Source organism: Aedes albopictus, chromosome 1, assembly GCF_035046485.1.
Source record: "Aedes albopictus strain Foshan chromosome 1, AalbF5, whole genome shotgun sequence".
Taxonomy (NCBI): domain Eukaryota; kingdom Metazoa; phylum Arthropoda; class Insecta; order Diptera; family Culicidae; genus Aedes; species Aedes albopictus.
The window spans coordinates 205,098,042-205,123,917 of NC_085136.1; the positions used below are offsets into that span (position 1 = coordinate 205,098,042).

General features: G+C 43.4%; 1 protein-coding gene across 1 annotated transcript in view; it reads left to right on the top strand.

The window, feature by feature from the left end:
* Positions 1–25,876, top strand: part of LOC109431943 (tyrosine-protein phosphatase 99A) — a 586,380-nt gene that overhangs the window by 308,436 nt on the left and 252,068 nt on the right. The window contains exons 3-4 of the mRNA XM_029856676.2: positions 6,082–6,208; positions 6,277–6,400. Coding sequence (XP_029712536.2) covers positions 6,082–6,208; positions 6,277–6,400 — 251 coding nt within the window. The remainder of the gene's footprint in view (positions 1–6,081; positions 6,209–6,276; positions 6,401–25,876) is intronic.

Consider the following 25,876-nt stretch of genomic DNA (forward strand, 5'->3'; position numbering starts at 1 on the left):
GCGTTAAAATCTTTTACGTGTACTTCTAAATTAGTTTGGGAATGCGTTCAATTACTACAGAAGGTATCTAGAAAATGTTCAGTAAACCTTTTCTGGGTACCTGGTCTCTGTGGAATTGAAGGTAATGAAAAAGCAGACTGTTTAGCAAGACTTGGGTTATCAACTTCTTTCCTAGGTCCAGAGCCATTTTGTGGGGCCGCAGAATGTACCTTCAAAATGGAATTAAAGAACTGGGAAAAGAAGATGATTGATGATACCTGGCAAAAAACGACAACAGCACGACAATCGAAACGATTTATAGTACCTAACAAAATTATAACTCAAAAACTTCTCAGCCTGTCAAAAAGAGACTTGAATACTTTTTGTGGGCTTATAACAGGGCACTGTGCAAGTAAATACCATTTGAAACAACTATGTATACTCGAAGATGATACCTGTCGTTTCTGTAATAGGGACAAGGAGGATTCTGAACATTTGTTATGTACCTGTGAAGCACTTTTCCAACAAAGATGCACATTTTTCGATAAAGGTTTTATAAAACCATCAGATGTATGGATGACTTCTCCTAGCAAGGTAATACATTTCATTCGATCTGTTATACCGTACTGGGATAATGCCTACCGTCAGCAAGTGGAAATCACTCAAACTCATAGTGATATGACACACTGATATGGGCAAGAACATTAAAACGGGGCCGTCCACAATAGATCAAAAAACTGGTCGCAGTGGAAAATGTACCCAACAGGAAAAAAAAAATACCCTCACGGCAATTGCGAAATCGACACTTGTTTAAAACTACCCATAGTCGCACAAACTATGCCAAAAATGAACCTTTGAATCAAATCATGAACATTTATAATCAACACTGTGAAACTATTGACTTATCTATGTCGCGGCATAATTTAAAGAAATATTTTAACACTATAAGAAATAACATCAGTAGTAGTACTTAAAATATTTAAAAAGCACAAATTATACACACATCCACCAGCATACACTATTTATATATTTTCTTATATGTATTTTATTAACAACATGTACTATAGCTTTAAGAAATGAAACAAAAACTGTATGTATATGTACTAGTCTACGTTGTTTGACGAAACTGAATAAATAAATAAATAGATTGAGCCTTTTGTCTCGTGAATTTCAGAAAGTTGTTGTGTGTGTGTGTTGCTGCTATTCAGGAAGTGCGGTGGCCCAAATCTTGTGAACGTGAGTTAGGGGGGTCACCAACACCGTCACCAACACAACATTCAAATATAACATCTACCACAGCGGCAGCGATAAAGCAGAACATGGGGTCAGATTCATAGTGATCGGGAAACAGATAGAAGCGAGTTATGAGGTGGAAGCTGATCAACGAGCGAATCTGCTTATTGAGGATTCGAGGCAAATTTTTCAACTACAGCCTAATCAATGTCTATGCGCCGACCAACGACAAAACCGATGACGTGAAGGATGCGTTTTACAAATGCCTTGACAAGACCTATGGAGAATGCCCAAAACATGACGTTAAGATTGTCATCGGTGACGCCAACGCATAGGTCAGAAGAGAGGACTTTATCCGTCCAATCATCGGCACGGAGAGCCTTCACTTCGCAACAAACGACAACGGCCTGAGATTAGTTAACTTTGTTGCTGCCAGGGGGATGGCCATTAGTAGCACCTACTGTGCACGCAAGAATATCAACAAGCACACCTGAAGAGACCCAAATGGCGAAGTTTGCAACCAAATCGACTATGGGTTGGTAGATGGCCGAAACATTTCGGACGTCATTGATGCTAGAACTTTTAGGGGTCCCAACATCGACTCAGATCACTACCTCGATTCGAGCTCGGTTCCCAGCCAACACGAAGTCCTATATGATGTAGAATAGAATGCTAAAGTGGAGGCCATATGCGTACATGGTTCCACTTGAGCGCGTGTAAAGTGTACGCATATCGCCTCCGCTTTTGTATTCTATTCAACAGCATATGCGATCGTGTGTTGGCTGGGTTATCAACCGTGTTGGACTCTAAGAACCGGCGATGGATGCGTTTCAATATCCAGCCTTTTTCAGCAGATGGTACGGTAGCTGACTATCACCAGAAGCTGGACGAGCGGATAAGTGAAATCAACGAGAGCGATAATCTCAACACTCCGTGGGAGTCTATCCACGGCAGCGCGGGAGGTGATAGGCACTGCAAAAGACGACCTAGGAACGGGTGGTTCGACGAGGAGTGTCAGAGGGTAACGGATGAGAAAAATGTCGCCAGAAGCCGAATGCTGGTGTCTGGGATCCGACAAAACAGGGAGCAATATATGGAAGCGAGAGCAGCCGAAAAACGAATCCACCACAGGAAGAAAAAATACCATGAGGAAAATGTGATTGCTTAGGCGCAAGAAAGTATGGAACAGAATGATATGCGGAGGTCTTACGAAACTGTCAATGGCGTTCGGAGAAAAACAGCGCCTTCTCCCGTCATGTGCAACGAACGTAATGGAAACTAGCTGACAGACAAGACGATGGTGGCTGCCAGGTGGAGAGGAGAGGTGGGAATGGAAGAGCGACAGACAGAATTCGAATCGACGATGACGGACAAGCTGTGGAACCTCCAACGCTAGACGAGGTCAAGAAAGAAGAACAATAAGGCTGCTGGGAAGGACGAACTCCCGATCGAGCTTCTCAAGCACGGTAGTAGTGAGCAGCTGTATCAACTCTTACACCGTATTATATTGAATATATGGGAAGAGGAAGAATTGATGCTAGTTGGTTGGATGGTCTGATTTGCCCTCTATACAAAAAGGGCATCGACTGCAGTGCACCAACTACAGAGGAATAACACTTCTCAATTCAGCGTACAAAATTTTGCCCGGAATACTGTTTAACAAGCTAAGGCCGATTGAGGAGTCCTTCGTCGGCGAATTCCAGGCTGGTTTTCGTGAGGGGCGATCAACGACGGATAAGATGTTCACCCTGCGGCAGATTCTCGATGAATTTCGGGAGTACAACTTGGAGACCCATCATCTTTTTATTGATTTCAAGATTGGCAGATTATGATCGAACATGGTTTTCCGGCGAAGTTAATTAGACTGATTCGTGACGCTTACGGGACGAAATCATGCGGATGAAATTTCATCATCGTTCGTAACCTCAAAAGGGCTGAAGTAGGGCGATACTCTATCGAAGTAACTGTCACCATTGTTACGAGGTCGCATATGCTCCTGGGCTTCGCGGATGATATCGACATCATCGGGATCGACTGTCGGACCGTGAAAGAGGCGTTCATACCTTTTAAAAGGGAGACTATGCGGATTGGACTAACGATTACACCACAAAGGTGGTGAAAAGTTTGATGTTGTTGACGAATTTATTTATCTTGGTACTCTAATAACGTGCGATAATGATGTTACCTTCGAGGTCAAAAGACGGATTGTAGCTGTGAATCGGGCCTTTTTCGGTATACGAAACCAGCTGAAGTCCCGTAGGCTGCAAACGAAGACAAAACTCGTGTTTTACAAGACTCTGAATCTTCCGGTCGCTTTATACGGCCATGAATCGTGGACGTTGAGAGAAGCTGATCGGAGAGCCTTTGGAGGACGGTATCTGGCGGCGTCGCATGAACTACGAATTGTACCAGGTATATAAAGAGATGGATATAGTGAAGCGAATAAAACACGTCAGGCTGCGGTGGGCTGGGCACGTATCTCGTATGCCGGAGGAACGACGAGATAAAACCATATTCAACAGATTTTAACCATATTCATCAGAGAACCAGGAAGGGGTCGTCGGCTTCGTGGTAGCCAAGCACACGGTGGGTTTTTGCAGTTGAGAAGGACTTAAGGGCTCTAAACGTTCAGGGTGACTGGAAGCGATTGGTTCATAACCGAGACCAGTGGAGGCGAGTGCTTCATTCGGCGTAGACTCACCGCTACGAGTTGTAGCCTATCAAGTATCAAGTAAGTAAGAATACAAATCGCATCTTTGTATAATGAAAAAAGTTACCGTTACACCTGTGGACTTCAGGATCTAAACTCAAGAACAGTTTGGATGCCCTACGATATCTCAACTGTTCTGATACTGTCTGTTGAACTTCCAGGAGACTTACTGGACATGATAGATTACAAATCGCAGCTTATAATGAAAGAAGTTACCGTTACACGTGTAGACTTAAGGATCTAAATGCTCAAGAACAGTTTGGATGACCTAGGATATCCCGACTGATCTGATACTGTCTATTGATTTTTCAGACGACTTACTGGACATTATAAAATACAAATCGAAGTTTTGTACAATGAAAGAAGTTACCCTTACACGCGTAGACTTTAGGATCTAAATTCAAGAACAGTTTGGATGACTTAGGATATCCAGGAAACAATCCGCATTATATTCTACCCTGTCTATGCTACTGAGCACCAAAACCACAGAAATACGTTGAAAAAAACTCTATAATAACGCTTGGAAAAATTCTGGTTTCAAAGGGTAAAATGTAGTTAAATGTCATAAATTTCAAACAGTGATCATTAAAAAAAAAGCAATAGAAGTAATTACTTTTACTGAAAAATACATTCTAAATGAAGAGGACATTCCTCTACAGATCAGATCATCATAACGAATGTTTTAAAATGTCTTTAACCCTTTTGTTGATTGATTAAATCGTCATACCGCACAACCAGCTGCCAACCCAAACGCGGTCATGAATCAAATGTTTCAAATGCATCGCATAATCATTTCTTCTCAGCACCCAGCCCAGATCCATCTGATTGACCCGTTTTCAAATCATGCAATCAATCAACCACATCTTTCTCTCCTTTGATAGCTGGCCCCTAGATATGAAACCAATCAAATTCTTTTCCTTCCGGCATCCTTATCTCTTCGGCAAACCTAGACAGAACTTCCAATGAAACAATCAATTACGCTAATGGAAGCTTAGGACTAATCACCCGCGGAGCTACTCATTAGTCCTAATCAAGATTCGTCGATTCTCGAACTGGTGGTGGGTACGAGTAGTCGAGTTGTTGAGATGGAGTTACTTTCTCAAACCGAAGTATGATTTGTTGAAATTTTCTGATGACATCTTGGTTTTTCGAAAGGTTTGACTGTGTGCAGTTTGTTTTTAGATTTAGCTTTAGTTGAGTGCGAACAAAGCAACAAATCCTGCCAACATCTGTTCTCGTCTATTAGATCGGAACAGCTGCTGGACGAAGTTTATGACTAAATTTGATTAAAGCGTAGCACTAATTACACATCGTCTTACTGCTCAAGGTTGGATGCTGGCTGACGAGGAGGGTACCAATCAGTCTCGGCTAAAATCTACTCAAGTATCATTCGTCTTACTACGGTCCGGATGGTTTTTGACAGGAAACCGCCACCAGAAGCCCTACCCAAACAACTAAGATGGAAAGGCGACGAGTGGTGACTAACCGAGAAAAAGCTCATTAGGTTCTGCTAGGACATGCTTTGCGAAATCCGTCGTAAAAAATGGTTTCTTTCACAAAATCAATGGACGTCGTCGTCGTCGTCGCTGCTTGGCTGGGCTCACTTGGCAGCTTTTCCTCAATAAAACAGAAGCAACCAAGTAGCAGCTGGACAACAGGTCCAACTTTCATCTTCATCATGAATCTTGTTAACATGGAAATTTATCTTGGCAGCATTCGAACCAGAGTGGCAACAGTGACGGCAACCATCAACAACATCTGACAAAAACGAGATTAATGGCAGGTTGTATGTTGTCTCGGTGCTTTTCGTGAGAAAACTACGGGTTGAATCCTCATCAATTTAACACCCAGAGGGAACATCCAATTCAACTGTTTTCAACCCTGGCATCATTCGTTTACCCTCAGCAGATTCCAGAACAGAGAATGCCATCAGAGCAGTAATTATCATGTTCTTATCGGCCGTACGGCTAGGACTAACCCAACGTGGGGCGCAAAAAATTACCATCATTATCGGAAAAGTGGGATAGTTTTTCCATTCAACCAGTTTCCTTGCACCAAATCACCCTTGCAAACCACAAGCAGCTCATCACATTTTCACCTTCTAATTACAGCTTGCAAACAACTGATATTCTCCTCTCTGCATTATCTCCCCCGGACAGATTACGCTGTTACCTGATAATTTTAGTCTTCATTTTAATCCGGCTTTTGCCTCCGATACCGACGAATACAGCTGCCTTGTGAACGATCGACACAGCCCAGATGCGGTTGTAGATTTGCTGGTACAAGGTGGGTAAAACGAGCGAGCAGTTCATTAGGGACCTGTGTCCGACAATAATTGATTCCGGTTTTCGCAGACGTTCCGGACCCACCGGGACGGCCGCTTGTGCTTAGCTTTACATCCCGAACGGTGAACCTGTCGTGGGCGTACACGCAGGACCCCCGCAATGCACCGATCAATAATTTTGTCATCGAAACCAGGTGAGTGGTACTAGATAGGTAGTAGGAAGTTGTACTTTTCAGATGATTATTATCGGACAAGAAAATTGAATGGATTTGGTTGGATCAATGCAAAGGGGTCGTCCATAAATGACGTAGCTTTTTGGGGGGAGGGGGGTGTTTGTGATTTTGTGACGAAGTGTGACGATAGGGGGGTAGGGGTTTATGATATGCTACGTAGCTTTCTACTAAGCCTATTGATTAAAAAGTATTTCATAAATAATGAAAATTTTACTTGCATTAAGTATCATTATCCAGTAATTCAAAGTTAACACAAATTGCAAGATTTTTTTTCCATTCACATTAATGTAAATAACAAATAATTGACACGAATGCTAGCTTCCTTCCATAAGACATGCAACTATCCTACGCAACAACTGTATCTGAGAAAATGGTATTGGAATCCTGCGTAAAGAATAATGTGTTGTGTATACAGAAAAAAATCAATAGTTTGCTGCTTGCTATAGAGCACTGCACACCGCTAAGGTTGCAAAGGAAAAAAATCTAAGTTCTGGCATTATTCGAGGAGTTCCTTATATAGTTTCTACAGGACTTCCTCGAAGAATTCCTCCAATAATTTCTTAAGGAGCTCCTCTAGCAACTTTGTAAGGAATTTCTCATAGCGTTCTTTATAGGTTTTCCCAACAGAAAAAGGACAACATTTCCACAGGAATTCCCACTGGGAATTACAGAGAAAAACAAACTTATGAAAACATTCCAAAAGAATTTGGAGGAATCTCAGAAGGATTCCTTGAAGGAACTTCCAGAAGAATTTCAGAAGCAACTCCTGGAAGAATCTCAGAAGGAGCTATTTGTAGAGTCTTAGAAGGAACTCTTGGTTCAATTTCTGCAGAAAGAAATTTTTGATGGAATCCCGGAAGTAATTTCTGAAGGAATCTCGAAAATATATTTTGTGGAATCCTGGAAGATATCCAGATAGAACTCCTGGTGAAATCTAAGAAAGAAATCCTGGAGGTATTCCTGAAGGAACTATGGGAGGAATGCCACAAAAGTTCAGCCACAGAGAAAGTTCAGGTTATTGGACACAGTGGCTTAATTTCCCCAAAGAAAGAACTCCTGAAGGAAACCTTCAATAAACTTCAATAAAAACCTTTAAAAAACTCCCGGGGAAATCTCAGAAGGAACTTTTGGTGGAATCTAAGAAAAAAACTCTGGAAGGAATTCTTGGAGAGATCTCTGAAGGAAATGCTGGAGGAATTAATAAGCGAGGAATTCTCAAAAATGGGAATCCCAAAGGAAGCTCCTTGAGGAATTAAAGAATCAACTGCAAAAAGAAATTTTAGAAAAAACTACTGCAGGATCCCTCAAATGTCATGGTGCATTTAATGCAAACGAAACCAATTTGATATTCCTAACAGATTACAGTTTACAGATTGCAATATAGATTACCTTCCGAAGCTTCAACTTCCTGTTCTTCGGTACTAGGTAGGTTATCAAATTAATAAATTAAAATAACAAGTGCTAAGCTAGCCAAAATGTAAATTAGAACCCAAATCAAAAGAAACAAAAACAACCAAAATGTTAATCAAATTGTAATAAAAGTTGTAATACTCAAAGTAGGATCTCTTGCAATGTAAAACTAATTGTAACACACAAAAAAGGAAATGAAATAAAATGCATATAATGCAAATGCTGTTCTTCGGCATCAAGCAGAACGATGGGTGGTTTATTGAGTCATTAGCTTTGGTGATAATCTCCACTGGTTGCACCTATGGTCTTGATGTCGGCGATCTGAACCATGCAGTCGACAATGTGTTCTTGCTTTTGTTGTTTTTACATAATATTCGTTAAACATACAAGTTAAAATTGAAATCCGAACTAAGTTTAGATTTTTTTTTTGCTTTTTGGCATAACAAAATTTTGAAAGGGGGGGGGGGGGGTGTTTAACAAGCTACGTCATTTGTAGGGGGGTATCCGAATTTGTGATGAAATGCTACGAGGGGGGAGGGGGGTATTAAAAATCGCTTAAAAAAGCTACGTCATTTATGGACGCCCCCAAACTTGTGGGATGATATGTTTTAGTATCCTGGTGCTGGTATGCAATTTATTGGGCATAATTATTTCAAATTTCAAGGCGACTAGACGTGGGAAATACCCAAGATGTAGGAGAAATGGGTTGAATAGGGTTGAATATGCGCCAGCATGGTAGGTTTGGCTATCAAATACCATGGTTGAATTTTTCTTCGCCAACGCTTCCTAGTGTGCTAACACAACGAAACTTTTTTTTTTGCCATAGAGACAAACTTATGTGTTTCCAACATATTTTGGATCGGTAAATCCGAATCCGTTCTAAAGGTGCCATTCTTCATTACACCAACGAACCTAACCTCAAAATGACTGACAACTCTCAGGTCAGTTTGACAGATGTAAAATGAGCATGAAAAGGACGGCAACAAGATCGATAAAGTAGAATATATGATCCGTCTTTTTCGTGCATGTGGTTGGTCTGTCAAAATGACGTGAGAAGTGTCAAACATTTTCATGACTAGCTTTGTTGGTGTAATGAAGAATTATGCCGTTTTTCTTTTTGATCCAGTTCCAACCTGGGTTGAAACTGGATGAGATCACAGTTTCAACCCCAACCCGACTTCGGTTTCGCTTGTACTAAAGTTTGTTTGACGTTGTTTGTTTACACATTTTCCACCAATCCAGTTCCAACCCAGGTTAATAAAGAAAAACGGCATTAGACTGTTCGTCGTTATGCCAAATATTTGTCATTGCAGTCCGACATTCATCCAAGGTTGCCATGATTCACGTTGTGTTGGCTTTTGGTCGGGTTTGTTTAACCAAATATTTGTGATGTACTTATTAAGGTCCCATTAGACATGATCAATATTAGGCCAAACAAATCCTACAAATGACCACCACAACGTGAATCATAGCAAATTGGATGAATATAGGGTTTCAAAACCAGGCGATTCGGATTAGTTATTAATGTGCCGAAGGCAAAGTACATGATGGCAGTTGAAGAATTCGTGTACTTGTGCTCACTGGTGACCGCCGAAGACGACACCAGCATATAAATTCAGAGGCGCATTGTGGCAGCAAATCGTGCTTACTTTTGATTCCGCAGAACTCTACGATCGAACAAAATTCGTCGTAACACGAAGTTAACTATCTACAAAACGCTGATTGGACCAGTAGGGTAACCAATATAATTTGGACCCCCATATATTTTGGACCCCCTGGATCGTATTATCACAACTTTCACAGGTTTAATGAAGAGATGACGAAAGTTTTTAGAATCGTTCGCTGAATTAGACTGCTCTGCATGGGTAGCAATCATTTCCTCACTGGAAATATAATTATTTGCCTTGAAATTAACTTTTGTTAATTTCGTCATCCATGCGAGTGTCGTAACGTGTTTACAAAAAGAGAATATGGCGCTGAGGAAACTTGCAGATGTAAACAAAAACATTTTCCATTCTAGCGCATTAAATTCGCAAAATTCGTCTAATCGGCCTTTGTCGATCAAGTAATTAGGATATGATCCAGCATATTCAAGTGGCAGATTCGTTGAAAATAGTTTCAAACGGATTTAAACACCGGGTGTCCAAAATATATACTGAAGAGGGTCCAAAATACATTGGGGTGTCCAAAACAGTGAAAACTGATGCTTCAAAAATAAGTTATTTTCATTAAATTTTAAGCCAGAAATGACCTTGTAGGTATTTTTAACTGACAGTGAAGGCCTTAACGATCATACTAACATCATCATTAAGTGCAACATCCGCTGAATCTGGCTGATTTTGACTTAAATTCAAACTAATGTCCTCTAGGGGTCCAAAATTCGACCGTTACCCTAGTCCTCTATGGGCACAAAGCATGGACCCTACATGCAGAGGACCAACGCGCCCTTCGAGTTTTCGAACAGAAGGTGTTGCGTACCATCTACGGCGGAGTGCATATGGAAGACGGGAATTGGAGAAGGCGAATGAACCACGAGCTGCAACAGCTGCTGAGAGAACCAACCATCGTCCACACCGCGAAAATCGGGAGGCTACGGTGGGCGGGTCACGTCATCAGGATGTCGGATAGCAACCCCACTAAAATGGTTCTCGAGAGCCATCTGATCGGTACAAGAAGATGTGGTGCGCAGCGAGCTAGGTGGGTCGATCAAGTGGAGGACGATTTGCGGACCCTTTGCAAAGTGCGGAACTGGAGACACACAGCCATGGACCGTAGAATGGAAACGGTTACTATGTACAGCAGAGGCCGCTCAGACCTTAGCCTGGCCGGTAAGGTAAGGTAATATACGCCAGTTGTTTCCGCCCAATTTTTGTTCGAACTTTCTAACGCCATGACACGCGACGCAGACAAAAATGAATGAAAACGTTTTTCGGATGGTGATATGTTCCGTTGGGACTATTGGTAGTTCCATACCTTTTGACGCCCTGACATGGTTCCGAGAGACAGACGGCTCATCGACATGACTCCTTAGGTTCTTGACCTTCTTATGGTTCCACATCATCCGTCCGTCCTTGGCATTCGGCTTATTCTCCATACTACATGGAATTGCAAATCACTAGGTTTCGCAGGATGCGACAGGATAATTTACGACGAACTGCATCCCCGCAACTTCGACATCGTGACGTTGCAGGAACTTTGTTGGACTGGACAGAAAGTGTGGAAAAGTGGACATCGAGCCGCTACCTTCTACCAAAGCTGTGGCACCACCAATGATCTGGGAACAGTATTTATAGTATTGGGCAAGATGCGACATGTGCATGTTGAGAGTTATGGGCCGTTTCTTCAACTACAGCATCATCAACGTCCACTGCCCACACGAAGGGAGACCTGATGACGAGAAAGAAGCGTTCTACGCGCAGTTAGAGCAAACATACGATAGTTGCTCGCCGCGTGACGTGAAAATTGTTGTCGGCTACATGAACGGTGAAGAAGGGAGAAAATGTACAGACCGGTAATCGGGTGAAACAGCCTGCACGCCGTATCGAATGATAACGGCCAGCGATGCGTAAACTTTGCAGCCTCCCGTGATATGGTAATCTGAAGCACCTTCTTCCTCCGCAAAATATCCACAAAGCCACCTGGAGATCACCCGACCATCAAACAGAAAATCAAATCGACCACGTTCTAATCGACGGTAACTTCTTCTCGGATATAACCAATGTCCGCACATACCGCAGTGCGAATATAGATTCGGATCACTACTTAGTCGCTGTATGCATGCGCTCAAAACTTTCGACAGTTATCACTACACGTCGAAACCGTACGCCGCGGCTCAACATCGAGCAGCTGCGTAACGAAGATGTGGCTCAGGATTACGCGCAGCAGTTAGCAGTGGCCCTACCAACGGAAGAGCAGCTTGGCGCAGCTACACTTGAAGATGGAGGGACATCCGATCCGCCATCGGTAGTACCTCGGCTGCAGCACTAGGCTTCGCGACTCCGAATCACAGAAACAACTGGTACGACGGCGAATGTGAACAGTTGAAACACGAGAAGAACGGAGCATGGGCGAGAATGCTGCAACACCGTACGAGAGCGAATAAGGCACGTTACAGACAGGCGCGGAACAGGCAGAGCTCAGTCTTCCGGATGAAGAACCGCCAGCAGGAAGAACGATATCACGAAGCGATGGAAGAGATGTACCGCGCTAAGGACACACGAAAGTTCTAAGAGAAGCTAAACCGCTCGCGCAGAGGCTTAGTGCCACAAGCCGACATGTGTCGAGATAATCACGGAAATATTCTCACGAGCGAGCGTGAGGTGGTCGAGAGGTTGCGGCAGCATTGCGATGAGCACCTCAATGGCGACGCTGCAAGCACCGAAGATGGCGTGGTAACAGATCTAGGAGTACGTGCGCAGGACGAAAGATTCCCAGCCCCTAACCTCCAAGAGATTGAGGAGAAGGTTGGCCGGTTGAAAAACAACAAAGCCACTGGAGCAGATCAACTACCAAGCGAGCTTCTAAAATACGGTGGAGAAGCACTGGTGAGAGCACTACACTGGGTCATTACCAAGATTTGGGAGGAGAAAGTAGGGTCTTGTACCATTTGGGCAGGTGTACCTATTTTGGGCACTTGCCGCTAGAACTAAGTCAATTTCAAACCGAATCATTTGAAATTTTGTATAGAGTTGGGTACGTACAGTATCTAACTCTGTACAAAAATTCAAATCAATCGGTTTGAAATTGACTAAGTTATAGCGGCAAGTGCCCAAAATAGGTACACCTGCCCAAATGGTACAAGACCCTATTATCGGAGGAATGGATGGAAGTTATCGTGCGTCCCATCTACAAAAAGGGCGACAAGTTAGATTGCGGGAACTACCGCGCGAACACACTACTGAGCACTGCCTACAAGATACTCTCTCAAATGTTATGCCGCCGTCTATCACCGATTGCTAGAGAGTTCGTGGGGCAATATCAGGCTGGATTCATGGGTGAACGCGCTACAACGGATCAGATGTTCGCCATCCGCCAGATGTTGCAGGAATACCGCGAATGCAACGTGCCCACACATCACTTGTTAATCGATTTCAAATCGGCGTATGATACAATCGATCGAGAACAGCTATGGCAGATTATGCACGAATACAGATTCCCGGATAAACTGATACGATTGATCAAGGCGACGATGGATCGAGTGATGTGCGTAGTTCGAGTTTCAGAGACACTCTCGCGTCCCTTCGAATCTCGCAGAGGGTCACGGCAAGGTGATGGTCTTTCGTGCTTGCTGTTCAATATTGCGTTAGAAGGTGTAATAAGAAGAGCGAGGATAAACACGAGTGGGACAGAGGCGCATTGTGGCAGGAAATCGTGCTTACTTTGGACTCCGCAAAACTCTGCGAATAAAGTTCGCCGTAACACGAAGTTAACTATCTACAAAACGCTGATTAGACCGGTCGTCCTCTATGGGTACGAAACATGGACCCTACGTGCAGAGGACCAACGCGCCCTTGGAGTTTTCGAACGGAAGGTGTTGCGTACCATAAGGGCCCATATAGCCGAGGCGGTAAACGCACGGGTATTCAGCTTGACCATGCTGAGGGTGACGGGTTCGATTCCCGGTCGGTCCAGGATCTTTTCGTAAAGGAAATTTCCTTGACTTCCTTGGGCATAGAGTATCTTCGTGCCTGCCACACGATATACACATGCAAAATGGTCATTGGCAGAGGAAGCTCTCAGTTAATAACTGTGGAAGTGCTCATAGAACACTAAGCTGAGAAGCAGGCTTTGTCCCAGTGAGGACGTTACGCCAAGAAGAAGAAGAAGAAGTGTTGCGTACCATCTACGGCGGAGTGCAGATGGAATACGGGACATGGAGAAGGCGAATGAACCACGAGTTACGTCAGCTGTTGAGAGAACCAACCATCGTCCATACCGCGAAACTCGGGAGGCTACGGTGGACGGGTCACGTCATCAGGATGTCGGATAGCAACCCGACTAAAATGGTTCTCGAGAGTCATCCGACCGGTACAAGAAGACGTGGAGCGCAGCGAGCTAGGTGGGTCGACCAAGTGAAGGACGATCTGTGGACCCTACGCAGAGTGCGGAACTGGAGACAAACAGCCATGGACCGAGTGGAATGGAGACGGCTATTATGTACAGCCAGAGGCCACCCCGGCCTTAGCCTGATTGGTAAGGTAAGTAAGCTCTGGTGCTGACCTAATATTGAAGCGATAACAAGAAAGTAATTGCAAAATTAAAAATACTTGATTGACTAAATTACCTTAACGGTCGCCAATCACAGGGATTACATGAGACTACTCTTAGTAAAACACATAACTCACTAATGGTTATTCATGCTTGATAGTTTATTCTCCTTAAGTCTGGAACACATAGCGTCCGTTCCGTCGAGGTTTGCGTTTTTTGACAGTTTTCCCATGGGAAATGTGTCAAACTACTGTCACGCACACGCAAACGTATGCATTGTGTGGGGCACTTTATACTCTAAGTTCAATACTGTGAAAAGCTAGCGACTATTTTCGTGGGTCGGTTGGTTCTCTCGGTAGAGTGATGAAAACGTGAGCGTGGAATATTCCATATGCATATGCAGAAACATAATCGCTCGAGACGTTTCGAGTTGCCGACGATATTCAGGTAACAGTGATGGTGATGCGAGTGTAGAATGCGGAACCAGAAGCTCGCGACTATTTTCGCGGGTCGCTCGGTATTTTCAGTAGGGGGGCGTGCGATAATTTTCGTAGGAATGTCGGTTTTCACGGTTAACTAAACAATCAATGCTCTGACACGTTTAATATTGAACGATCGTTGACGTATGCGCATGACCCTTACTATTGCGTGGGGTGGTCATCGTGACCAAATAAATCATAACCGTGATAAAGACCGTGACGTGTATTTTTATATAACTAGTGGGTCATATCACCTTTCCACGGTTTCTAGTAACAGCGATTGTTGAACTAACATTCCTCCAGGAGTTCCTTTGAGCTTTCTTTTAAAAGATTCTATAGATGTTATTCTAAGATTTTTTTTCTGAAATTCCCCAGAAAGTACTTCTAAGATTCCTCCAGAAGTTCCTTCTGGAATTCGGAGTGTCTGCTATTAACTTGTATTCTGTATGAGTTTCTTCTGGAAATCATCCATGACTTTGATCGGGGAATTCTCCACGAAGCTGCTGGATTTCCTCCAGAATGGTCTTTAAAATTTCTCCAAGATTTCGTTCTGGTATTTCTACAATAGAACTTTTGGGGAATCCTCCAGGAGTTTCTTCTGGAAATCCTCCTATAATCAAATTACGAAATTTTTATTTGTCCATAGAATGGCACGGTAAAGGCTGGGTATGCTGCGCAATTCAGATCCCATTGTGATCCACTAGCCTCTGCCCAGCAACTCCTATCCCTACCTCCACGCGGTACCGGCCGGAAACTATGAGCAACCTTAGGGAAGATCGGGTAACCAACCCCGGTGGGAACTTTGGTCGTAGGCTGACAGGGAAGGGGGGGTTTGCTTCGGCAAACCTGAGCGTCTGTTCTCCAGGAGGAGCGGCTCACAACAGCGTCTGATCCCCATGTTAGGGGCGGCTGATCTACGTCCGAGTGCCAGGGAAGGACTCTAAGCTCAACTGTGCACTATGGTCCTCCGGAAAGTTGGGGGTTGGTGTCAGGCCCTACGAGCCAGCCGTAAAAAACCATTGTAACGGAAAATCAGCAACAGAATAATACGAACCGAGACCAACGGCAACGACCCCAGCGAACAAAAAGGACTTGCGATTGGAAACTCGGTACGTGGAACTGCCGATCTCTCAACTTCATTGGGAGCACCCGCATACTCGCCGATCTACTGAAGGATCGCGGGTTCGGCATCGTAGCGCTGCAGGATCCATGGTGCGAACGTTTAGAGGTAATCATACCATCTACCAGAGCTGCGGCAACACACGCGAGCTGGGAACAGCTTTCATCGTGATGGGTGATATGCAGAGGCGCGTGATCGGTTGGTGGCCGATCGACGAAAGAATGTGCAGGTTGAGGATCAAGGGCCGATTCTTCAACTTCAGCATAATAAACGTGCACAGCCCACACTCCGGAAGCACTGATGATGACAAGGACGCATTTTACGCGCAGCTCGAACGCGAGTACGATCGCTGCCCAAGCCACGACGTCAAGATCATCATAGGAGATTTGAACGCTCAGGTAGGCCAGGAGGAGGAATTCAGACCGACGATTGGTAAGTTCAGCGCCCACCAACAGACGAACGAAAACGGCCTACGACTCATTGATTTCGCCGCCTCCAAAAATATGGCAATACGTAGCACCTTTTTCCAACACAGCCTCCCTTATCGTTACACCTGGAGATCACCACAGCAGACGGAATCTCAAATCGACCACGTTCTGATTGACGGACGGCACTTCTCCGACATTATCGACGTCAGGACCTATCGTGGCGCCAACATCGACTCCGACCACTATCTGGTGATGGTCAAACTGCGCCCAAAACTCTCCGTCATCAACAATGTACGGTACCGGCGACCGCCACGGTACAACCTAGAGCGACTGAAGCAACCGGATGTCGCCTCAGCATACGCGCAGAATCTCGAAGCCGCGTTGCCAGATGAGGGCGAACTCGATGAGGCCCCTCTAGAGGACTGCTGGAGTACAGTGAAAGCAGCCATCAACGACGCAGCCGAGAGCACCATCGGGTACGTGGAACGGAATCGACGTAACGAATGGTTCGACGAAGAGTGCAGAACGGTTTTGGAGGAGAAGAACGCAGCGAGGGCGGTAATGCTGCAGCAAGGGACTCGACAGAACGTGGAACGTTACAAACAGAAGCGGAAACAGCAGACCCGCATCTTTCGGGAGAAAAAGCGCCGCATGGAAGAAGCGGAGTGTGAAGAAATGGAACTGCTGTGCCGTTCCCAAGAAACACGGAAGTTCTATCAGAAGCTCAACGCATCCCGCAACGGCTTCGTGCCGCGAGCCGAAATATGCAGGGATAAAGACGGAGGCCTCTTGACGGACGGACGTGAGGTGATCGAAAGGTGGAAGCAGCACTTCGATCAGCACCTGAACGGCGTGGAGAACGTAGGCACGGGAGCCCACGGCAATGGAAGGAACGACGATGCCAGTGCAGCGGAGGACGGAAATGAACCAACTCCCACGCTGAGGGAAGTTAAGGATGCCATTCACCAGCTCAAAACCAACAAAGCAGCTGGTAAGGATGGTATCGCAGCTGAACTCATCAAGATGGGCCCAGAAAAGTTGGCCACCTGTCTGCATCGGCTGATAGTCAGGATCTGGGAAACCGAACAGCTACCGGAGGAGTGGAAGGAAGGGGTAATCTGCCCCATTCACAAGAAAGGCGACCATTTGGAATGTGAGAACTTCAGGGCGATCACTATTTTGAATGCTGCCTACAAAGTGCTATCCCAGATCATCTTCCGTCGTCTGTCACCTAAAACAAATGAGTTCGTGGGAAGTTATCAAGCCGGCTTCATCGACGGCCGGTCGACAACGGACCAGATCTTTACCGTACGGCAAATCCTCCAGAAATGCCGTGAATACCAGGTCCCAACGCACCACCTGCTCATCGACTTCAAAGCGGCATACGATAGTATCGACCGCGCAGAGCTATGGAGAATCATGGACGAAAACGGCTTTCCTGGGAAGCTGACTAGACTGATTAAAGCAACGATGGACGGTGTGCAAAACTGCGTAAGGGTTTCGGGTGAACTATCCAGTTCATTCGTATCTCGCCGGGGACTGCGACAAGGTGACGGACTCTCATGTCTACTCTTCAACATCGCGCTGGAAGGTGTGATGCGACGAGCCGGGCTCAACAGCCGAGGAACGATTTTCACAAAATCCGGTCAATTTGTGTGCTTTGCGGACGACATGGACATTATCGCTAGAACATTTGGAACGGTGGCAGAACTGTACACCCGCCTGAAACTCGAAGCAGCAAAGGTCGGACTGGTGGTGAATGCCTCAAAAACAAAGTACATGCTGGTAGGCGGAACCGAAAACGACCGGATCCGTCTGGGTAGTAATGTTACGATAGACGGGGATACTTTCGAGGTGGTGGAGGAATTCGTCTACCTCGGATCCTTACTGACGGCTGACAACAACGTGAGCCGAGAAATTCGGAGGCGCATCATCAGCGGAAGTCGGGCCTACTACGGGCTCCAGAAGAAACTGCGGTCGAAAAAGATTCACCCACGCACCAAATGCACCATGTACAAAACGCTGATAAGACCGGTGATCCTCTACGGGCACGAGACATGGACCATGCTCGAGGAGGACCTGCAAGCACTCGGAGTTTTCGAGCGACGCGTGCTAAGAACGATCTTCGGCGGTGTGCAGGAGAACGGTGTGTGGCGGAGAAGAATGAACCACGAGCTCGCTGCACTTTACGGCGAACCCAGCATCCAGAAGGTGGCCAAAGCCGGAAGGATACGTTGGGCAGGGCATGTTGCAAGAATGCCGGACAACAACCCTGCAAAGCTGGTGTTTGCAACGGATCCGGTTGGCACAAGAAGGCGTGGAGCGCAGAGAGCACGATGGGCGGACCAGGTGGAGCGTGACTTGGCGAGCATTGGGCGCGACCGAGGATGGAGAGCGGCAGCCACAAACCGAGTATTGTGGCGTACTATTGTTGATTATGTCTTGTCTTTATGATGTTGAACAAATAAATGTATGTATGTTGTCCATAGAATACGTGTTTCTACTAGGATAATCCTAAGAATTCCAAAGTCGTTCCATTTCTAAATGAAAATTAGGGTTTGTAAAAACTGTAAATGTATGTAACTGAAAAACCACTTTCTCTGTTTTTTTTTTATAATTGTTGTCTTTGCCATTGACATTTTTTGGTTTATTATAACATATGACAAACACGTAGATATTCTATACCAATAAAGTTCCCATTGCGAAAAGCTCCTAAACCGATTCGAAAGGTTTTTTTTTAAATTTAAGTAACAATATTTAAACCGGGAAAAATTTCAAAAATTCGGGAAAAAACGGGAGAAAACCGGGAAATCAAAATCTGTAATTGGCTGGCCACCCTGAAAGTGTTAGTTTGCAGAAATTTAGACGTATAATTGTAAATCTAGGAACACGAGATCAGCTTGACAGGGTATTCAAATCATAGAAGTGAATAAGAAGAAGATAATAAGAACAGAAAATCCCTGTTCCAATCTAATTCATGATTTCGATAAAATGGAGTAATATTATTCACCCAGGTGTTCAAAGTTCTTTAAAAAAAAACTCGTACAAGCTGATACCGTGTTCCTTGAGTTAAGATTATAAGTCTAAGTTTTTACAAACTAACGCTTTGTAGTGATTTAATAATTAAAATCAATCTTCTATACCATAAAACGCCTAAGAATAGTCAATTTCCGATGGAACTTGGACCGCCTTGGGGACGGAACAGCACAATTGTGCTGGTCTCACTTTGGCCACCCAGAAATCTTGTGCTTTTCAACAAAGCACCACTTTGTCTTCGCCGTTTTGCAGAACTACTCTTTTTGTATTGATTTTTATCTCTGCATACTTGGATTAAACAAAAACGACAGATAAAATATTTTCAACTTCTAGAGTGATTGTTTACATTTTGTTTAATTTATTATGGCGTTTTTTACAAACAATTCCAATCAAAGCTGAGGCTCAGAAATACAAGTTAAAGGGTGGTACGGTCAAAATTTGGTCATACAATTTTTTCATAACGTCTGACTGCGTACACTAAAACAGCTGATTTTTGGACCAGTAATGGTAAAATATGTGTAGCTTATGCCATAAAATTTTCATCAAAATCTATTAAGTATTGGTTGATATATAGATAAAACCAACGACCTGCCTTTTTAGAATTTTGTACAAAGGCGCTCCGTAGTAAATCTTTGGCAATTTAAGATCAGTAGAGCACACTTTTGGTTATAAAACTACTAATACTGCTCCGATTCATATGAAAATTTTACAGTATCATACTATTATACAAATATGATCTAAGTAAAATTTTGAGCCATTATGTATGAATACTTCCAAAGTTGTGGCAGTTTGAATATGAAAAAAAACTGACAGAGCGCCACTTAAACAAATATAACTTTGAAACGGCAAAATCAAATTGAATGAAATTTTTACACAACATTTGGACATGCATTCTTTATATACAGAAAAAAAAAATCATTGAATTCGGTTCAGTATTTCTTCTGCTATTCTGCTATTCTGCTATTATCAACGCATCCCCTGGCTTTCGCCCATCTACGTTGTCTTTTCACTAGGCAATACGTCTACCAGTGAGTGAGTGAGTCTTTATCTCGGCCGGTATGCTGTTTTCGCGCTGTTGATTAATTGCCGAATTTTTACCGACTTGGAATGCAACAAATATTGTCGCTGCCCTCATAGTGAGCCTGTGTATCAAATCATCTGGATGAACTAGGATTGTCACGTTGATATCTTGGAATTTCGTCCAAAATTGCCGTTTAACTAACGAAATTTGCAAGTCTCACAATTTCCTTTGTGGCCATTACGCAGCTTGAGTGACTGATATGGAGTGCAATAAGTGTATGCTCGCTATCGATCGTAAAAACGATCGCTATACAATTTGCGAGGGAAGGTGTGCCAAACGCTACCACGCTACATGTGTAGGCTTATTAGATGCGACTGTGTGTGCCTTATTTGCGAAAAACATTTTGTGGATATGCGACGACTGTTTGGCAGAGTATTGTGCGAACCGTGATGCAGAAATGTCCGTTTCAAAAGCAGATGATGACGACGTGGATGTTCAAGCGCCTACCGTTCAATCAGATATACTCGATCTGAGATCTAAAATCGAAGATATTTTCGACACACTTGCCGCCATCGTACCTCATCAGCAACAAATCTGTGAGATCCCAAACTCATTTTCTGTTCCATCACCGGCTTTATCGAGCACTCGCCTATTCAATGGAACGAAAGTTAACCTGGACGACGACACAAGCGCTGGTGTGTCTACTCACGCGGCAATTAGAAAAGATGATACGTTTGCTCTGTTCCTTACCAACATTGATTGCTGTGCTACTGAGGAGGATGTGAATCGACTGGTTTGTGATTGTCTTGATATCACGGATCGAAAATCAGTTAGAATTAAAAAACTGGTTCCTAAAGGAAGACCGACTGATATGATAGATTTTATTTCGTTTAAAGTTGTTGTAGATATCAAACTGAAAGATTTAGCAATGGAACCGAGCACTTGGCCTATAGGACTAAGGTATCGCGAATTTGAAAATCGTACTTTTGTATGGATACCAAAATGTAATACGTAATTTGTTGAACCAGTGTTAGACAGACTTTGTAAGATGCGCCGTTGTTTTGTTTTTCGGTTTATGTAGCTTTTACGTGATGTTTAGTGCCTAGAAGTCGATGAATATTGATTGTTGTTGTTTTTTTGTTTTTAGTAGTAGTTTCAAGTATGTATGTGATTGCTTTGTAATTAGTTTTAATACACATCATTGGGGCAAAATGCCTGTTGATGTTTACATATGAATAAATAAATAAATAAATAAATAAATTGATGTTTATGGGCTTGCCGGACCAAGTCATGTAGCTAAGCCAAACACCCCACCTACAACTGTTGGGTAGGCACCATTGTCCCGCCCACTGGTCTTTTACAGCTAGTTGTAGGTGCATGTGTGCGTGTAAGTATTGGAGTGTTTGTGTCAGTGTTGGTGTATTGTAGGCGCCAACTCGTTCTAATCCACTCTGATAGCTAACACCCTATTGAACCATTACCCTTAAATTTGGCAATATATGAAATAGAATGAGTTAAACGCCTGTAAAAAACAGTCAGTTAAATCAAACAAGGAATATTAGTATTAAAGCGAAGATACAACGAAGCAACGCCCCGAACCTCGAGAGCCCAAACCCCAAGAACCAAATGACAGGCAGCGCCGATAAGTCGATCGACTGGCCACCATCAGTGAATAACCAATCGAGTAAACCCCCCAGCACAAACTGCCACCAGCTCTCCCGACCTGCGCCCAACAAATCCGAGGCACAGCCCAGCCTTAGCTTCACCTTAAAACCAAAATCTAGATTACAGAGCACAATACTTCCCAAGTAACCACGCAGCTCGAGCCGCAAATCACGCACAACACGGCACAAATCAGGCCAAACAATTCAATAGGTCCTATTTGCATTTGAGAGGCTCTCTTTGGATTCCCTCTCTTTCGTTAAAATCTCAGCTGTTTATTTGTATTACCAATGACCATTTTGTATGGACGAATAAAAAATTTTGTATTGACTAATGACCACGCGGGGGGGGAGGGGGTTGAGAAGTCCCAAAAAAATGACCACGTGGTTTATGGACAGCCCCTTAGTGTTCTTTGGCAAGCCGAGCGCGGTGGTCGGTGCCTCTTCGCGTGCGGCAGCTCGTTCGTCAGAGACGGAGGAGCACAGCTCGGTTTGCATTTTCGCTCAGCATTCTCTTCTCACAGCACATTCTCACGCTGTCGACCGCGGTAGACGAACGGACGCGGGACGGGACGCACCGACGACAACCGAGCAGCAGCGGCGGTGGTGGAATAATTTATCATTTCCCCAGTTCGGAAACGGATGGGCGCCGACGACACGGCAGTAACGCGGTTTGGTTTTGTGAAATCAAAATTCTCAGATCAAAATTAAACAGCCATTATTAGGGCTACAATTTTAAATTCCACGTAAGAGTTGATTCGAATTCCTGCAAACATTTTGAAACCTACTTCGAGAGCACCGTCAGCAACCTAGAAGCAGCCGCGGCGGTGGCTCATTCGCATTTTCCCAGTGCGGTAGCGGATGGGCATGGCAACAACTGGGAATATTTTAACCGCTTGATAATCTATTCTAAGTTCAAGATACGGTAACAAAAGCCTAAACTTATGCGCGCATCATAAATCTGTTTGAAATTTCTACAACTTTGAAAAATGGCAGGTTTGCTGGAAATAAAAACTGTTAACCAGCGCTGCCAAACTTCAATAAGAATTTAAGAACTTCAAATATCTGTAATCTTTAGAAATTTTGGTCGAAAATACATGACTTTTGTACTATATACTGTCATTCCTTACTAAACATTATAATATTGGTTAATGCTAAGCCTACCTACTGATTTGGCAATGGCTAATAATAATCATTTTAGTATATTTTAATACTCCGCTATAATAAATTGATGCAGATAAATTTGTATGGCATTGCTGAATTTTACTCCCCTCACATCTAACCAATCACGTTCGAGAGGGGGCGATTGTGCCGTATATAAGCAAACTGCTTCTTCTCATCTTCTTTATTCTTTCGTGACCCCTCGAGGGGATCGCATCGAAAGGAGAGCTAGCCAGTTTCTCCGTTTGCGTTTTCCATCAGTATGCTTTGGCAAGCCGAGCGCGGTGGTTGTGGGCTGTTACGCTCTCCTACGCATCGTTGTACACGGCGCCAGTCAATCAGCCAGTTCAAACTGGTGTGCGGCAACAACGAGGGCTTTCTTTTGCCCCACGTTTGCGCAGCATCGCCATCGCTAAACCCCCATCGGAATCAACGCCACTGATGCCGTTCTGGATTTGGTTGGCATAGCTACCGATTTTCACCTCATACAACAATTGAACGATTATTGTACAACAAATAAAATTAAACAGCCCTTCTAAGGGCTTCAAAAATGTTCCTCACAAGAGTGAATCGAATAATTTTCTTAGACGACGCGTCGGGTCACAAATATGTCAAAACCGACTAAGTCTTAAAACCGTAGCATAAACTTTGCAAGCGGAATAGTGGAAATATATTAGATTGTTGTAGCATCCTTTATATTTCCCAGCCAAATTTTAATGTGTGTTGTGTCCGCAAAAATTAAACATTTCTATGAAGAAAACTGTATGATATCTAGAAATTCTTAGTTATATAATTACATATTGGTAATTCCAGTCCACCAATTAGCAAAAGCTTAATGATTTGCATTTTTGAATGATCTGTTGGATTGCATCTGTTTAAACTCTTATAAAATGAACGGTTACCAAGACAATTCTGTTATAGGTAAAGATTTTTAAATGGTTTTGAAAAAATCGTTTATGGAAACATTTTAAAACCAACTACTACGCTGAACAAGTCTTGTCGCGTCCATTCTAAATTTCTATATATAAATCTGCAAAAGCAGAGAAATTGTGCGAGAGGATTTGAAATCTGCATTAATTTTCTTCGCAAAATAATTACCTGTTAGCATCTAAAGAAATTCAAAGGTCTAGCAAACTACAGTTGACCCGCTGAAATTATTTTGCAAATTGACTCACTGTATTTCGAGAGCAACAACATAGTTTAATGAAAGAGAAACTAGTTACGACTACCAGTACCTGGGCTGCTCATAAATGGTGAACCAAGAAAACCTAGTGCTGGGCTAGTACACAGGTTTAAAGAGTTCTGACGTTCGATTTGAATAGTCGTATCTGTATAGGAATCCCAGCAAATTTACGACCTATTCAAATTGAACGGCAAAGTTCATAAGGAATGAATCGGATCGAAAATAATGATAAATTAAACTCCCCTATCAATTGCCGTCTACAATCAAACTAAACCAAACTAAAATTTCACATCACAGGCTTTATCAATGTATTTTTAGGGGCCCATATAGCCGAGGCGGTAAACGCACGGGTATTCAGCATGACCATGCTGAGGGTGACGGGTTCGATTCCCGGTCGGTCCAGGATCTTTTCGTAAAGGAAATTTGCTTGACTTCCTTGGGCATAGAGTATCTTCGTGCCTGCCACACGATATACACATGCAAAATGGTCATTGGCAGAGGAAGCTCTCAGTTAATAACTGTGGAAGTGCTCATAGAACACTAAGCTGAGAAGCAGGCTTTGTCCCAGTGAGGACGTTACGCCAAGAAGAGGAGAGAGAGGAGCTTTATCAATGTTAAAACAGCATTCAATAATCGAAACTAATGCATAAACGGACGTTATTCAACGTCAGATTTGCGGTCGTGTCTAGTATATAACCCCTCCAACTTTTTTGAAGCCTCTTTGTACAAAATTTTAAAATTGCAGATCTCAGGATTCAACAATATCTCCGCAAAAACTAAACCGATTTTGATGAAAATTTTATGGCATTAGCTACATATAATGCACCATTATTGGACCAGCTATTTTGGTGTGCGCAGTCCAAAGTTATGAAAAAAATTGTTTGACCAAATTTTGACCGTACCACCCTTTAGAGTAATAACTCGATTATAAAAATTATTTACATCACATATTTTCAGGAAAAAGTAATTGAAAAAATGTGTAAAACCAATGTCGAAAAGCAGCACGATTGTGCTGGTTCGTCCCGAGAGGGATATAGCCACGAACAGTGCTGCTATTGGTCGTGACCAACCCATGACGATGAACAAGTAGGCCTTTTCATCGTCACAAAATGAAACGAGCACTCGCGCACTTCGTCATGTCATTTCGCAATAATCAAGTGTTATGACGAAAACTTCCATATTGCTTTAAAATTAAAATTTTCATCTGTTTCAAGCAAATATAAGCTAGTCATTGTATTCAATAGATAGAGAGGACATATATTCATAACTTAAAGGATTCAAACAATAACAAAATCGATACGAGGACTAGTAATTGCCTTGTTTACAACCATGCTACGCTCCGTCATGGCCGGAAAATGAGCGAATATTGTTAGACTCTCTTGGTGATCGTCTCCCGTTTCGATGATATTGAGAGAGGCACTTCTGTAAAAAATGACGTGACTACTTGTGTTGACTCTGACGCTTTCCAAGCCTGGCCACGAATCGAGGATTATGGCGTCCTATTGTTTTATATGTCTTATCTTAAATGTGATGTTGAACAAATAAATATACGTAACCCGCTGTGGTATGGAGCTATAGGCTCTCTTTATGTTTTATGCATTTTATAATGCCATTTTCAGGGCGCTATTTTAACCCATTTTTGTGGTACGCTTGTGCGTTAGTGCCCTCTTCTAGAGTAACGCTCCTATTCCCCATCCCATCCTTTATTTCTTTCCTTATCCCTCAGGTAGA